Source organism: Urocampus carinirostris, chromosome 11 (genome assembly GCF_059441175.1).
Source record: "Urocampus carinirostris isolate Australia breed hairy pipefish chromosome 11, RoL_Ucar_1.0, whole genome shotgun sequence".
Taxonomy (NCBI): domain Eukaryota; kingdom Metazoa; phylum Chordata; class Actinopteri; order Syngnathiformes; family Syngnathidae; genus Urocampus; species Urocampus carinirostris.
In genome coordinates, this window is record NC_142359.1 from 12,534,853 (window position 1) to 12,552,402 (window position 17,550).

Consider the following 17,550-nt stretch of genomic DNA (forward strand, 5'->3'; position numbering starts at 1 on the left):
GGAGGTGGTGCCAATCACAGACAAATACCTCATTATGATTGCATTTTATATGTTTGATTTTTAGGGATACTGTAAACTTCCGATTCACACATAAATGTAAGACAGACTCAAATGCAGGAGTGAAAACTGGGAATGCAATCAAAATGCCAACAAGGGGCATTTATTTGATAACAATAAAAGACCCGCTACTGGGAAGGAAGAGCGGGACCGGGACTGCAGAAGAACATAATCCAGGGAGAGTAACCTGAGGATGTTGTTTTGGAGGGAAATGTCTTGAGAAAACTATTTTGAGGACAAATGTTATGTAGGGAATCTGGTATCCCAGATGTGAAATCCACCCCTAAAAACGAGTTGGGTTTCTTGGGTTTGCTGATTCAGCAGCTTTTCCAGGAAGACATTCTACTCTCCCAGAACCTAAAAAGGGAAATGCCACCCAAAAATGGTCTCAACGCAGTTGATGCTCCAATGGCGCAAAGCCATTCTAGTTGCTTTTTAGTAGAGCTCTGGGCAACAGCCATGCCATTGTCACTCAACACCAACTTTCAAAATGGCTGCCTTCGGAGAAGAATGAAAAAAAAAAATGGTCGAGCTTGATTTTTAACTTGTTTTGCGAACACAACATTGTTGTAAATGTCATGTTTGGACTAGTTTTAGCTGATATGACCTATTATTATAAGGAAATAATTTGCGTTTTATTTATACAGTAATCCTTTGCCGCATCTTAAGAAACATGTCATGAGAGGAATATATAAAGGAGAATACCTGGTTCGGACTAGTTTGGAATGTGGAGCTTGCTTTTTTTTTTGGGAAATGAAAGTCTTGAGAAGAGTGAAAGGACTTTCTAGCCACATGGCATGAAAGACCAGAGTATTTAGAGCAAATGGTGGATAATGATGATTGGGTTCACCTAGACCAGGGAGTGGCGAGAAGGAGATGGGGCAATACTGCCATCTTTCAGAGAATGGGAGGGACTGCAGTTGCTTAAACCAAGGACAATACACTTCCTAATACTTTGGCAATTGTTTTATTTTTAGTCTTTAGTTTAATCGTGCATTTGAGTTGTAATTTTGTGGTTACCTATCTTTGTTTTTTTTATGATTTGCCTCTTAAACATTAGCATGATTTTCTCGCAGCTCTAGCAATCACCCGCAACGCATCGCTTTATCTTTTATTCAAAGACGACGCTTTGCGTGTTCAGAAGCCATGATGCTATTGTGCTTTGCTGAATTTAATTTGGAGTGTGTGCAAAATTTCTCTTGGCCTCTGTCTTCATCAATATTTATTCTATTCTCACTTTCCTCGATTTTTCTCCTGGAAGCAATGTTTCTTCTGTGCAACTCTATGAAACGTGTATCCAAGAATTATTGCCTGCATTTGGATGCTTTAATAAAGTGCAATCCGTTGCCATGGTGATGTGGGGACAGATCGTGCCAAATTTGTGCAAAAGTTGCATGCCCATAAGCGTTTGACTCCAACTTGCGGGTGATGCATTTTGGAGATGCTGGAATTGACTTTGATTTGTTAAGGCAATTTAACGCTCCGATAGAGGCCAGCCATCGTTTTATTTAATGCACATTTGATCTTCCAGCGCTCCTGGCCATGTACGATGGAGTCGCTTGATAATGTTCCCCTTGCATAATAACTCTTGAGGAGGAGGCTGAGTGCTCAAAATAAGTCATGTTTCTTTAATTCTACTGCTTAGTCACAGAAACAGGTAAAACTTCACTGTGACATTTCTTTAAATTGTTTTAAAAAATGTTCATGCAAGGCAAATATGTCAAATATACGGCCTGCAGGATTAATAACATCATTGGGGGGACTGATGACACAATGCTGTGAGAAGCACACGAGAAAAATAAGCTGCATCACATCAAACAATGACTTGCAGTGTTAAATATGTCCAGAGGATGTTGCCAAAGCCATGCACCACTCCCAAATAAAGCCACGCATTTTAGCTGTATTCACAGACTACCATTTATTAATCAGAGAGCATTGAGGATACATTCATCCCAATGTTATATTGCTTAAGAAAAAAAGTCATGATCACACTCATGTGAGGATGTCTCTCTGAACTGCAACATTTGCTACTTAACTACGCTTTTTATCCCTAGTGATCTGAAATGTCCTGTTACCATATGGATTAGAACAATTCTAAATTGAAAAAAATACCACACCTGGGTGTCTTTGCAGAAGTTACAGACGCTCCCCTACTTACGACCATTCGACTTACGAAAAACAGTAGATTCGAACATTTTTTTCTGGATGCGAAAAATATCCGGACATTGCTGTAAGTTAGATTTTGTATTTTGTGCACCTTTTCCAGAGTACAAGACATTACTGTAGTGCTTCTTTCCGCCGCTACTGGCATGTAGTGGCGCTGTGAGAGGTCACCCAGCATCCACACAAAAGAAGAAATTCGCTTCCTTTTCCTAGTTTGTGTGTAAACATTCTTTACTGTCCATACTATGTCTATACTATCTTCAGCACACTAAGAATGTCGACATTTGTATCGATTAGTATCTCATCCATTTAAATCCGTTGGTGTAAAGTGTAAAGCAAAGGCTACCCATTTATTTTGAAATGAAAATGGAATAAGAGAGTTTGATGCGGTTGAGAAAATGGTTGTATCGCTTTTTTTTCGGCCACTTTCTAACATGGAGGAGGTCCTATTGAAGCTGATGTTTCAAAAGTAAGTTAATCTTAACTTTATTTATCTTCATAGAGCATATTATCTTATAAAATGTTTATTTTTTAGTACAAATCAATATGTTTTACTTATACAAGCCTTAAACATACTTATATAAAACTAAAACATACAAAATTTCGCACTGAAGCAACATACAAACGAATTCAACTTTCTAACGATCGTAAGTAGGGCAGCGTCTGTAAACACCATTTTTGCTCCTCATTTTCTATAATAAATGTGAAATTGAATGGAGAACGCTCTCGAACCTGCGGATCTCTTCTTGGCTCTTGGAATCACTAGTAGACCAGGATTTTCAGAGTGAAGGCTCCGGACCGGAACATAGGGGGAAATTAAATCTGATAGATATGAGGGAGTAAGTCCATGCATGATTTTGTATACTACCAACAGAACCTTGAAATCACATCTTATGCTAACAGGGAGCCAATCCAGGTTAGCTAAAATCTGGGTTATGTTATCAAACTTTTTTTGTCTTAGTTAAAAGCCTCGCTGCAGGACACAGCACACTATGACAAACATAAACAATAACATTGTGTTTTTTTTTTTTTTTTTTTTTTTTTTTTCAACTTGTTATTTTGTTTTTGTTTTGTCATATTCGAAATAAACATTTATTTCAAATTTGCAGACCTTAAGCCATATCCACCAAGGTGAAAAAGTGACTCATTGGGCCATTGATGGGTCGTGTAAATGGAGCTTTTAGTCACTATGTATTGCCTCTCAGTTCCACCAGTGACTGGAACAACACTAATTTGATACTCAGATCAATATTTTCATCAACTGTAGTTCTGTTCCAAAACTACGTGATCACTTTATTAGGTTCACATGCAGAACAATAACATATTGGTTTGGGGATTATTCCCGGGACTTATTTTACAAAGGAGGTTCAGGATGCACTGAACCTAACCCTGCCGACCCCTACCCCCCGCAAACTACACCTCCACACTTTGCTGATGCACGTACTGAAGAAGTTGAGGAAGCAATACATACATAGCATTGCCTGGTCAACCCACAAATGATCTTAAACTTCACCAGCACCTACACCCACACCCATAACCCTATAAGCCTCTGTAGTCTCACCACCAGGGTTTCCGAACATTTCTTGATGGTAGGTCAATATTTTCTTTAATTTTGGTGGAGTTCTGTGTGAACAAATTGGTCTTTCAATGGAGACTAAGTTTCTGTTTCGATATCAGAAGGCACAGCTTTGTGACACTATGCAAACTCTCGTCAGCTGACTGAATGGATGAGGAAGTCAAAAAATGAGTGACTGATGACACAAAAATAATGCCTGGTTAATTAGGGAAACGGAGCTACCGAGCACTGTTAAAATGGTAACTGGTTGAGATCTGAAGTTAGCTCTTGTTACCCTGCTTTGATAAACGTAAAACTCAGCTTTTCCATCATTTAGGGTTAGAACATTCTGAGTTGTCATAAATCCTCCAGCTGAATCAGTCAATCCTTCACGTATTTCCGTTTTTGCAGAAATTTTGATGCTTGAATCTTGCATCATGGATCACGATAGTAGAGTAAAAGTTTGTAAGAAATGATGATTCAAGTATGATTTATGAAATAGGATTAATTTACCTCTTTTGCCGAGCCATGCTGAGAAGGTCCTCTGGGGGCTGCCATTTCCGTGCAAGTTATCGGCCGCAGAGGGGATACTAAATCATCGATGTGGCCTAGTGTTTTTTTTAAGGCAACTAAAGAAGGACAAACTTTTTTACTCTGCATGTTCGTTTGACATCCAAGTTGTACGATGTGATGAGTTAAACAAGGGCTGGAGATGAGCAGTACCATTATTATTATTTTTGTTTAATTACAATAGAACATTTTAAAAAATATATAAAAATGAATATTCTGGACAGAGAAAGATGCTGTGATGATTAAACAATTGCATTTTCAAACTGGCTGACAATCATTTATATACCAGAGGGGTTGGACACGGCGCACTCTGAGAAAAACGAAACAAAACGTAAATCAGTGCAAAATGTTCAAAATCCCAGCTTCACACCAGTCCTTTATCCATACTGAATCCTTCAGGTGGTTTGATAAGGCTCAAGTCAAGACCCCACCAACAGAAAGTCAAAGCACCACCTGTCAGGAACCAGAACAGGATCAGGACCCAAACGTGTGACGTTCTCACACAAGCCTTTTATTTTTCGGGAAATGGGGAGTCATGCACGTAGGGCAGCGGTCTGGCGTTGAAAGACAGGAAGCCAGAGACCGACATGATTGATTCCAATTGCCTGAGTAGATATCGGACATATGGGGTCGATACCGGACAGGACGGACAGACAGGATTGATAATGAAACAGGATATCGAAAATTAACAGGACAAAAAAGACAGAAAGAAAAAACGGAGAAAATAATAAACAGGACAAAAATAGACTGGAACGAAACTGGAAATCGATATTAAACAGGATAAAAATAAATGGGAACAATACCGGACTGGAAATACCAACAGAAGAACAGGACCGAGTCAGAACCCACGTCTTGCGGGGTAGAAGTTCTTTGACGGACTGACAAAGTAAGAGAGAGTGCACTGAGCTTAAAAAGATGGAAAGCCAATCTGTTAATGAGCCGCAGCTGGCGCCACATAGGCAGGGCCAACTGGGCGTCATGGCAACCGTGACACCACCTAGAACAATATGAAGACTGTATAACAACTTGATAAATACTGTATACACATTGTGGCGACAAGAGAATATAACAAAAGTAAATACCTACATTGAAGTATTTGGATAATACAAAAATGCATTAATTACCACTAACTGTAATAACTTGATTTAAATATTTATGTGTTGATTGAAATAATGATACCGATAACACTGGAAACCTTATAAAATTATGATGATGTATTCAGTGACATATTTCAATTTTAAAACACCACCCAAGTTCCCAATGACAACCCTTGAAATAACTGTTAAATAAAAATGTTGGTTTTCTTCTTTTTTTTTCTCTGGTATTTACCGACAAAGTGGCTTCAGGCCAGCTTTTGTGCAGCAAAGCGCTTTTCATTAGACCGCCGGCAAAGTGTCCAAGATGGAAAATGTGATATGTTAAGATGGAAGCCAAATGGCATTATCATCAAAAACGAGGCTGGAGAGAGGAAATGGTGTATTTTGTCAAGGCAACAGTTCATCAACACATGTATCCTTATGTAACTATTGTAAGCCTCAGGTTTTAGGGGCACAAAGGGGGGCGGGGGTCACTGAACACACTTAACCTTCTTCTTGTGCTAGCTTTAGGGTAAATATGCTAAAAAAATGAATATATCACCTAATGTTTAAAATCTCTTGGTTACCTTGTTAGGATTCCTTATCCAGAAAAAAATATATATTTTTTTCTATTTCTGGTGTTCGTCTCTGGGCTTTTTTGCCAGTATACCCTTTAATTTAGAATTAAAATTATGTTACAATGAACCTTAAAATAATTATATGAATAAAAAAAAAGGTTTTCTGTACCCTGACTATTATTGATGGGTTTTACTGCAGGGTGCCAAACCATGACGGTTGGTTTTGTCTTCACTGCCTGCCCGGATTTTGATGCGATACTCCTCTGGCTTACTTTTATCAGAAAGGTCATTTGACAAGTGACATTGTTGCCAAAAAAATAATCTACTCTTTCATGAATTGGCCCTACATGTCTTCACACGTATTTGTTTTATTTTTGTGCCGATATACTGGAAAAATGGCAACATGAGAATACCCTAAAGCTTACATTAGTAAGAGAGGGGGTGGTTGTCGCTATGTTGACAGTCTTCTTTGTCATGATTACCGATGTGAATCACCTGTCACTATTTGAACCCAGTGCTTTCTGTCCCCTGTTGTCAGTCCGTCTGCGAACCTCAGTGTATACTAGGCATGCATTTTTTTGACCCTGACTCCCACCTGTCCCGTTTTTGCTCCCATTTGTCTCCGGCTACGATCTGTTTTGATCCTGACCATGTCTACTCTCCCGTCCCGGCAGGATTGGGTAGGGTTACTTTAACTGGATTACTTTTGGATTCCTCCAATACTAAATATGCTAATAAAAGACAAAATAAACTATGTATGAATAACATTATGACTCACAACACGTGGTAAGCTTTCTCTCCTGGCTTTGATCGCTTTGATCTCTGGCAAAACTAACATAAAATGCGACAGAAACAAAATGAAAATAAATCCAAACAGCTTTCCAACATCATTTTTGCCGTTCCATGTATTCTGTTACTCCCCAAGCCTGCACAAAATGTAGTAATTGTATTCATATTTTGTTTCTTTTGTCTTTTATTAGCATATTTGGTATTGGAGTAATCAAAAAGTAATTGAAAGTAATCCAGTTGAAGTAACCCTACCCAACCCTGCGTCCCGGCGTATGACCTTTTTGTCCCTGACTACGTCTACTCTCCCGTTCTGGCTTACGACTCATTCCCGACCCCGACCACACCTTGCTCTCCCAGTCCCGGCTACTGACCAGTTTTTCCGTCCCTGACACCGCCATCGCTCGCTACGGAAGATCCACAATCACAATCCAAGTACGAGAGTGACTTGCTTCCCGCGTCTAATGAGCATCAGATCACGGGCGCTGCCCTTCCTCTTTCTTACAATAAAATTGTGAGAAAACATTACACAATTGGGTCTACCCTGTGTGATGGTCGTGACATACTAATGATTTCAGAGTGTTTCATAATCTTGTTTGGATCACAATACAAATACAACAATTCAATCTGAGCATTTAATAACATGCATTTATTTAAAATACACATTCAAGTCAAAAAGTCTTAATGCAATAAACAAACGAATGTGTTTTTTTTATGCATTTAAAATCCAAAACCGGTGGCGACCCTAACACAAGAGCATAGTTACCACATAACCAGTCCTAATGGTTCGACTCGCGCCCTCTTAAAACACTGTGTGTACGAGAGTAAAATTAAAAAGAATTGACTGGGTTTGTGGCTGAGCCAACTTTTTTTTTAAACGGGGCCCATTAAAATCTGGCAGTCATTTGCCAGCATGGCCCGTTAATGCAAACGTTCGACCGAGGGGGAGTTTTTCAATTCGTTTTCATCACTCGTGCCGACGATCTTTTCAGTCGGCCAGGTGTTTGCCTGGAAGGAGACTCATTTCATTTCACAAATGTTGTTTTGCACTGGCGTTTGTTCACCATCCATTGAGATACGGGATTTTTTTCTTTTTTTTTTTCCTATCAAGCATTAGGATAATTTGTTTACTCTTTTTTGCGAGTAAAAGTCTGGTATTGTCCGGTGGGTCCGGAGACTGACTTCTGAACAGGCATCCTGTCGGCAGACGGTTAGCATAAAACATTGGAATTATTAATGTCTCCTAACCCCTTGATCATCAAAAAAAAAAAACACAGTCATTTAAACAAACAAGTTAAGTCAAGTCATGTTTATTTGTATAGCCCTTAAACACAAAGAGTCCAAAAGGGCTGCACAGATCAAATACTATTGCAAACTACTGACAATTATTACACAATCCCCTGATCTAAAACCTACATGAGGGCAAGGAAAAACTCAAAAACCTCAGGATGAGTCAAGTCAAGTCATGTTTGTTTGCATAGCCCTTAATCACAAGGAGTCTCAAATGGCTGCACAGACCATTGCAAGCCACAGACTAGTATGACACCATCCCCTGATCTAAAACCTACATGAGGGCAAGGAAAAACTCAAAAACCTCAGGATGAGTCAAGTCATGTTTGTTTGTGACCCTCTTAATCACAAGGAGTCTCAAAGGGCTGCACAGACCACGGAGTATTGCAAACCACAGACTATTATGTTTTATTTAAAACACAAAACTCATATAACTGTTACTAATGTTGGTAAACGTTTTTGTTTGTGTAGTTTTACAAACCAGCAATTGATGTAGGCAAAGTCTTATAAAAAGTTAAAGGACACAATTTTTAGATTTATATTTGATTCATTATTCATCCTTTTTTCATTCAGGTGTTTGTTTTTATATATTTTTAAATATCATTGTTTATAATTATTTATTATTTACATCCCTAGTTGGCCATGTCTAGAATCTGTCCACAGGCTATTCATTTTAGGGATCCTCTTATGTATTTATTATTTATTATTTAAAGTGTTGTACAATACTTAAAAGCAATTTTTATTTTTTTCTGTATGCGGGAAATACACTTCTACCGACTGTACTGGGGGAATACAACTGGTATTACATGACAAAGGTTTTTGAATTTTTCCTCGCCCTCAGTAGGTTTTAAATCAGGGTATGGTGTAATAATAGTCTGTGGTTTGCAATAATATTTGGTCTGTGCAGACCTTTGAGACTCCTTGTGATTAAGGGCTATACAAATAAACATGACTTGACTTGACAAAAAACTATAAATAAGAGTGGGACAATGAGGTCGGACTGAATGGATGGGTCAGCGGGGACTGTTATTTAGAAGGGTAATAGCAAAGAGATACCGGGCTTTTCCTGAGGCAGGCCTTCCTTAATCTAATTGTTCTTTATCTACTTAAAAACTAAACATACATAAAGTAATCTACCTTTCTCTTTTTGCACAAGACTAATAGTTCTTTCCATAAACTGCTGATGAGTCTGTAATTCTTTATTTTACAGCTATTGAGTGGCAGAAACATGCACATGCACTTTGACAATTACTGTAAATTAGTATATATTGCAAATACATTTAAAAGTATCACTTTGTATGAATTGTGTCATGACAATAATGAGAACCCCATTTACTAATTTCTCAAAGTCTAACCCCTTTCTCCAGTAAATGTTTGGGAACATTGGAGATGGCTCATTTTTTACAATGTACTCTTCACAAAAAACTTTAAAATGTTGTATAATACTTAAAAGCATTTTTTTTCCCCGTATGCATTATTTTAATGCAGTTATTAACGACCTGTTTCACAAAACAATGTAATTTGGAATCACACAATCATACATCTATGTCTTGTTTCCAAGACCAGACTGAAAAATTGCCAAAACATATTTGAAGAAATGAGACAAATACGAGTGGGTCTATTGTATTTTCCATATTATAATGTGCACCAGGTAATAAGATACACCCCCTAAAAATAGTATTTAGTCATTTTTCTTTCATAATAAGGCGCACAAGGCTATACGGTGCATGGAATTTGAATTACGGTCAGGACTAGGATTGTGCAACAAATATAAATCAACTCATTTGTGCATTGATGTATCAGTTGGGAGCATATCGCTGATTACAATTGCTTTACCTTGGATGCAAAGGAAATCAAACCCAGATTGCACTGGACAGCGCGCTAGACGATATCCATTAGGCCAGAACCGGACCAATCCTTCATAAAGGCCTAAGCAAAATTAAATGTACTAATAATTTGCATCCATGCTAGAACTCATTCCATGTTCTACTCCAGGGATGGGCAACTATTTGGAGTCAGGGGGCGCATGTGACACATTATACTTCTTTTTAAATAACTATGATTCATTAAATTGATTTTGAAAGAATGAGAGCAAAATAGTATAAGAGGTCCCTGTTTTAAGCACTGCATTTGTTATTCTGTTTTGAAGTACTTCTGTAGGTTTTTTTAAGTTTTTTTTTTTAGTATTTATGAAGTCTGATTTTTATTGAAGCTCTCTAGGTTTTTGTTGTGTTACCGTATTTTTAGTTTTGTAGTATTTTTGTGATATTTACATAGGATCATTTTTGTGGTATCGCTGCAGGTGTAATTTGCAGTATTTCTGTTGTAATCCTCTTGTCACGACCAAAACGGAATCAGGACCCAAATGCGTAGCGCTAACCACAAGTTTATTGATGGAAAGAGCAAGGGCAGCGCCCACGATCTGGTGCTCGCTGGACGCGGGGGCAAGCCACTCATACAATCGGATCGTGATCAGAATACAGAAGTGGATCTTCCGTAGCGGGAGATGGCTGTGTCGAGAATGGAAAAACAGGTCAAAAGAGAGCAAAAACGTGGTCGGGATCAAAAACGGGTCGTAAGCCGGGACGGGAGACCAAAACGTGGTCAGGATCAAAAACAGGTCGTAGGAAACAGAGAAATCAGGAACGGACATGTGGAAAAGTGGTTGCAAAAAAGGGACAGGCGGGAGTCAGGGTCAAAAATGCTTGCCTTGTAACAACGGAAGTTTGCTGACAGACTGACAACTGGAGAGTGAAAGGACTGGGTGAAAGAAGGGATAGGGAACCAATCAGGTAGCCCACTGCGCTTGGCGCCAAATGAGCGGGCACAGGTGATGCTAATCAGTAATCATGACACCTCTTTTAGTAATATTTTTATAATATGTCTCCAGTATTTTTTTATAATATAGTATGCATTTTTAATATTTCAATAGAAGTATAATTGATCTCTATCCGAAGCAGTATTTTAGTAGTATTTTTTATAGAATTTTTGTATTTACTGAGTAGTATTTTTGTCATATTTCTTTAGTATTTTTGTAATATTACTGGAGTTGTCTTTTTGTAGTATTTTAGAGTAAATCATTCTGTAGTAGTATTTTGTAATAAAGTGTTACTGTTGGAGTATTTTTTTGTAGTATTTCTATACCTTCTAGATACCGAGGTCTGAGAGAAATTGTCTTTTTATGCTGCAGATTGGACAATAAAGCTGATTTTGACTTGATATTTTGTTTTTTTATTTTCAGAATGAAAACAAAATAACATATGAGGTTCTTGTTTTTAAGCACTATATTTGATATCAAGTTTCTTAGTTTTTGTGTAGTATTTTTTTTGTATTTCTGTAAGAGTATATTTGAGTGGACACACAAAGTAACAATGGGGACATGTTGGCACCAAAACGTTAACCACTTTTCGGGGGCCCCTAATGGTTTCTGGGCCTTGAGCAGCCGCTTAGTTTGCTTATGCCTTGGGCCAGCTCAGCATTCGACCACTAGGGATGCAGACGAAGCTTCGAAAAGCATCCGATTGGTGGTTTAGCTTAGAGTCATCTCATAGTCATACTAATTTTAGACACGGTACCAAATTATTGATGTTATTTATAGTCCGGGCCATGAGAATATTCTCAGACATGAAACCAGTCCGTGGTACAGAATAGGTTGGGGTCCACTGAAATAGAGTATTGCATCACTGACTTTCAAGGACTTTACGATGCACGCAAGGATTCTTAACTGAACAAAGAAAAGGCGATGTGGGAAATAATTTAGTTGTGAAAGACATAAATAAACGCATGAATGCACATATTCAAAATATTTGTCAAATACGATGCTTAGTGTAAACTAGTAAATACTAAAATGAAAATGTTTACATATTTTTAATTGCTCTCTGTTTTGTCATTTCTTTAACACAGGGGTCTCCAACATTTTTGGACCTGAGTGCTACTCTTTGTTACTATTTAGCACAAATGTTACTCAGTTTTTATATGCATTTCTAAAATAGCTTATTATGTTATCACTATATGATTATTGTGTTAGTTTTTTTATTGTAAGTAGGATTAAATAGAGTCAGTCAACCACTAAAAATATTTTTACTATGAAATTACAATGACCTAGCACTAGTGAGGAGCTGTTTTAAGGGGGCACTGTGGTGCCCATGGACCCCACTTTGGAGACCCTTGTGTAGCATATTTGGTACCGCGACTAAAATTACTATGATAATGAGAAGACCCAATGTCTTTTTATGTATTTTCTGGATCCCTAGTTGTATAGTGAATAATGTGGCGCTCTCCCTGCTGCAATCCGGGTTCGAATACTGTTGCGCCGATATTATGCAATTTTGAAGGACCACCTTGTCCCAACTGGTTAGGATTTGCTGGTATATGCAGTTCGATCCTTGTCGCCAATATTGTTATGCAATTGTGGTCGGCGATGGAATTTATGAATTGTTCAATAATTGAAAAAAAAAAAATTGTGACACAATTTAGTTCCCATACTAGGCGCACCAGAATATAAAGTGCACCAGATTATGGTGTGCATGTTTAAATGTCTGGCCAATTCTGGGCTTTTTTACGGTAAATTTGAATCTAAATACTTTGTTTTAAATGGTACGGCAGCATGATATGCTGTATTACTCTCGCATATTTGATTTCCCTTGACTCCCCCTTTCATGTTCTTTGCTTTAATCCTGTGTGCACGCGGATCAAACATTATTCGCGTACGAATCAGGCGGCGGGATGTATTGGCAGTAGCCCATCCATCGGCCCTCTCTGTGTAATCACGCGTGAAGGTTGCGAGGACTAAGCGGCCATTAACCTCCCCCAATTTAGAAAGTGCGTGTGGGCGTGTGCTCGTGGTCTGGTCGACCCAATTCAACGTCCCGAAAATTGTAGTACGTGCCCAGCCTGCTTGGAAATGTCTGCTTAATATGCTGCGAGGTGGCCCGGCATGTTACCATGCAGAACCGGCCCATCTGCCATACGACTCCCCACTTGGGAGGGGGGCGCCCTTTCTCTCTGCCACCACAAGGGGGGCTTTGAACTAGCAATTGAATGCGCTTGTCTGAGCGAGAAGCCAACTCTGCCACAAGGTAGGGATGCAAAACGAAAGGTGAGGCTGAGTTCATGCCTACAGGCCCATTCATTTCACATCAGAGTAATCATTGTTAATATTAATGATGATTATGCTGGCAAGTGGGAATATGCATTTGCATAATGGTGCTGCCGCTTGGTAGCTTTCTTGCTATCTTTTCAAAGCACGTTTTTACCCCTTTAACGCCCTAAGAATGACCCAAGTGATTTTTAAGGGGTTGGAATGAAAGGACATTATAGTCATTATAAAAGAATAATAACATTGAAGGCTTTCACCTTCCAGTGCAAGTAAGAACGATTCAATTTGTAAACCAGTGCAAAAGAATAAGAACATTAAAAAAAACAATATTAACGATATGTTCACAGTGGCACTTACAGTAAGCCACCTTCCCTTTTTGCAGCCACGCCCGATGCTGATTCCAACCGCTGGCTCGGATGCTATCTTCCCCCTGAGGGCGTCGGCCATTATGAACTTCATTTTCGCGTTGGCGAGCAGCAATTGCTGGCAGCAAGCCTTACTGGTCCGTCTGTGATTTTGGCACAATAATTTAACAATATGTTCAGTGGAGCAGACGATGCTGAAGGTCTCTTGCAGAAACAGACAAGTGGTATCGGGCTGATGCCGTTCTTTATTTGTGTGTATTCCGAGCCATCGGACCAGCACATGGGCCTGATGTACGCCATCATCTGGAACAGACCTGGGCACTCGGGTCCTCTAGGGCCGCATGTCCCGCATGATTTTTGAAGCGTGTCCACTCCAATACTGGTGATTTGAATCACTAGGATCATTGACAAGCATCTACCAGATAGGTAGTTTGAGTTGAATAAGAGACCTGGGAGAGGGCATGCGGTGTTTGAGGACTGGAGTGTCCAAGTCTGAACTAAAACCTGTATTGGCCGATACTTTAAGACAGGAACCTTGACTTTGGTTTCAATTAGACTTTTTGCATTTCAGTTAGGATTCTTACTGGTGATGTTGACTGTGGATTGTTTGTTGATGCCCCTCTTAATTTTCCTCATGCTGAGGATTTTGGAGTTTTTCCTCACGCTATGTACACTTCAGGGGATGTTGTAATAGGGGTCTGTGCAACCCTTTGAGTCTTTTTCAGATTAGGGGCTATACTAATACATCTGACTTAACTTTAATCATGGGCTATCAATGCATCTAATTAAAACGTCAACAGAGTTCTGAACTTTTGCCTTAAATGCAGTCTATTTAGCTTAGGCATAACAAACAAAAACTACCGGTGCAGCTTTAAGCTTTTAGAGCTGGAAATGTCTGACCTGAACCAGAAAAAAAAATACATGTCAGAGAAATGAGCAATTCATGATTAGTCGCAAGTGTACGCATTATAGGAAACATTCAAATTCCAGTCGTTAATCCATTCCTATGACGTGATTTGCTACTGACGGTATCCAGTTACTGAGTGTAGTGGTAGATTGCTGTGCCGGCTGGGAAAATTACTGTAGGCATTGCCAGGGCGCTACACGCTGCCAGACATTAAAATGAATGAATTAATGAGCATGATGAACGAATTAGAATTAACATTGTCTGTAAAAAATGACCAAATGCTGGCTATAACATACCTGTCAACCTCCACGGCTCCATGCCTGTACAAACTGTCGTATTTTCCCGTACAAAATACAAAATAATCCCCAGGCGGCAGACGCATGCGATTGACAAATTTGCGTTTTTCCGTACAGATTTCTTTGTACGTCATACTCGTCATAAAATGCACAAAAAATGTACTTTGTACGGCAAAACCGTACAGGTATGCTATAAGGTACGTGTGTACGTTATGTCGAGCAGGTCGTAATTCTGATGTTATCAGTAGAAACATTTTTACTGAGAAGTAGCCGTAATTTTGGGGTAAGTTTTATACACTGAGAGTATTTCAGTGACACTGGTATATCTCCACACAAATTGTGATAAAGTATTCAATAGCATCGTGATTTTATATGTATTCTTGCCTTTCCCAGTCAATTGAGTGTCAGGGTAAAAACATTTACAAATTACTTGACTTCCAGCATATAGGCCGCAAAACTTCACAATGCCATTGCATCTCTAAAGCGTTTCGTAGTCAACATTAAGTGTGTGCGTGCTAAAGAGGGATGCATGTACAGGGTAATACAGCTTCATAATTATGTAAATCATTTAGAGTGCCTGATTGCAACTGCGTTGGGATTTTTAGCAAAGATATATTACTAGGTTTACTTTTACATATATGCCGTGAAAATGTTTTGCTGTATTTCTTTGCATATGTCTGTATTTCTTTGCATATGTATAACTCATGAAGGTTTTACATCAACGAACCAAGAGATAACCCAAGGAAATAAAAATGCAGTTTTGACATGTTGACTGCATTTATTAAGGGACAAACAAATCTGGCCCTTTAGGAAAACTTAATTGCCCCTGATCTTAATAGCAAGTTGGACCACCTTTGGCAGTGATAGCAAAAATCAAACGTTTACCATAATCAGTAATTTGTCTTTCACAAAACTTTGGGCCATTCTGTTTTGCAAAGGTGTTTCAAATCTGCCATATTGGATGGTTTTCTTGCATGAACTTAATCTTTAAGGTCTCACAACATAATTTCAATTGGATTTAAATCTACTATTACTTGGCAACTCCGGAACCTCCACTTGGAGCCATCCAAAGGTGGACTTGCTGGTTATCCTATTAGTGTAGCTCGGGGGTTGGTAACAAGCAGCTCTGGAGCAGCATGCGGGTATGGGCCCTCTCTGGTAGCTCACTGGCACATTTTCAAAACTGTTTGATAAAGGAAAATTATATGGTATTCTGTAGGACAGAACCAGAAAGTAAATGTAGTTTTTCATAACATCCACATAGTGGCAAGGTATAATGTGAAGTGGATCGTTTTCAGTTGTGCAACAAAACTGAACGATTTGTTTTTAATCCTAACTTGACACTACATACGTTATCTGCATTGTTATGTTACATTATTTGGTTATTTGTTCAAAAAATACTTGATCCTCTGAATCAGGTTTGTTCTGGAGAAATCAATAAATAATTGAGTAATTGAATAAATGAATAAAGGTTTCTATACTGTGGGTTTTTAGTATTTTGCAACCAACCTAAGAAAGAGAAGGATTACTGTATACAATACAGACTATACTATGTATGTTGGAAAAAAACTGTCACCAACTGTGTCCAACAAAAAAAGTGTTGAATACACAATCATGTTCACACAAACACATGTGTTCACGCTACTCTTGCAAAGCTGTGATTTCACTTCCTTGCTCATCCACAGGCAAGGGACCCGAGACGTTGTTTGCGGGCCAGAAACTGAACGATAACGAATGGCACACAGTGAAGGTGGTGCGAAGAGGCAAGAGCCTGCAGCTGTCCGTGGACAACGTCACCGTGGAAGGTCGGTCGCCCGTCAACAATGGTGCTCCACCGCTGAAGGGAAAGGCGTTTATTTTCGAATGCGTCCTAGCTTTGGTGGAAGCTGTGGGGTTTGCACAGGCGGTCGAGCTGCCCTCAGAACGATGAGGGGGCGAAAGGTCAAAATATGAGGCGCAGTCGTATATTGTGCCCTTCGGCAAAGGACTGTTGCAGAGGATAAACATGGAGGCGAGGAAACAGTGTTAGTTGCGTGAAAGGAACGGATCGGGCAGGGTTTGCCTGGGGGCGACCGATGACCCTGTAAAGGTCCCAATGTTTTATGAGGTGGGAAAAACCTTAATCTTAGAATCCATATTCACACAGTAAATATAAATTCGGGCCTAAAAAATCCAGCCTAACCCAGCCCGCAAGTATGGAAAACCCGCACCAGCCCAAGCCTGACAAATTAACCTGATTTGAGGAACCAAGCCCAAAGCAAAACCAAATGTTCATACTTTACTTGTAATGTTAGTAAATGCGTTGTGTTGATAGAAGATCCCTTGTCATCCCTAACCAAAATATGTATGGTAGGTTTCTAATGTAGGCTGATAAAGCATAATACTGAAAAACATAGTTAAAATAGTTTAGTTGACATTCTTTTACTGATAGAGCTCACCTGAGAACATAATATGTGTATCCGGTCCTAGAGCCAAACTCAGTTAGACACCCCTGGTCTGAATAGTCTTGGGAATCATACACTTGAATTATGGTTGGTGCTGGTCTGGTGGAAGATCCTAGCTTGCAAGAAACCATAACACATGGCCCTTTGAGCCCTCTTATGTGGCCCTCAGTGAAAATAAGTTTGACTCTAAAGCAAACTAAACCAAATGAAAAAAAAAGCAGGCAATTTATAATCCGGAAACTATAATCATAGCATCCCTGCTTTGTCCCGCGTGTCTCATTTGCTGCATTGCAAATTGAACCAAATATTGAATTTTCACCTTGATGAAACTTGTAATCATGGTCGCATAACGAGAAGTTCAATAT

At 39.1% G+C, this 17,550-nt stretch overlaps 1 protein-coding gene across 7 annotated transcripts in view; it reads left to right on the plus strand.

The window, feature by feature from the left end:
- Positions 1-17,550, plus strand: part of nrxn2b (neurexin 2b) — a 631,720-nt gene that overhangs the window by 320,618 nt on the left and 293,552 nt on the right. For all 7 annotated transcript variants that reach the window (XM_088347971.1, XM_088347972.1, XM_088347965.1 and 4 more), the window contains one exon: positions 16,427-16,546. In XM_088347971.1, the coding sequence (XP_088204097.1) occupies positions 16,427-16,546 (120 nt within the window). The remainder of the gene's footprint in view (positions 1-16,426; positions 16,547-17,550) is intronic.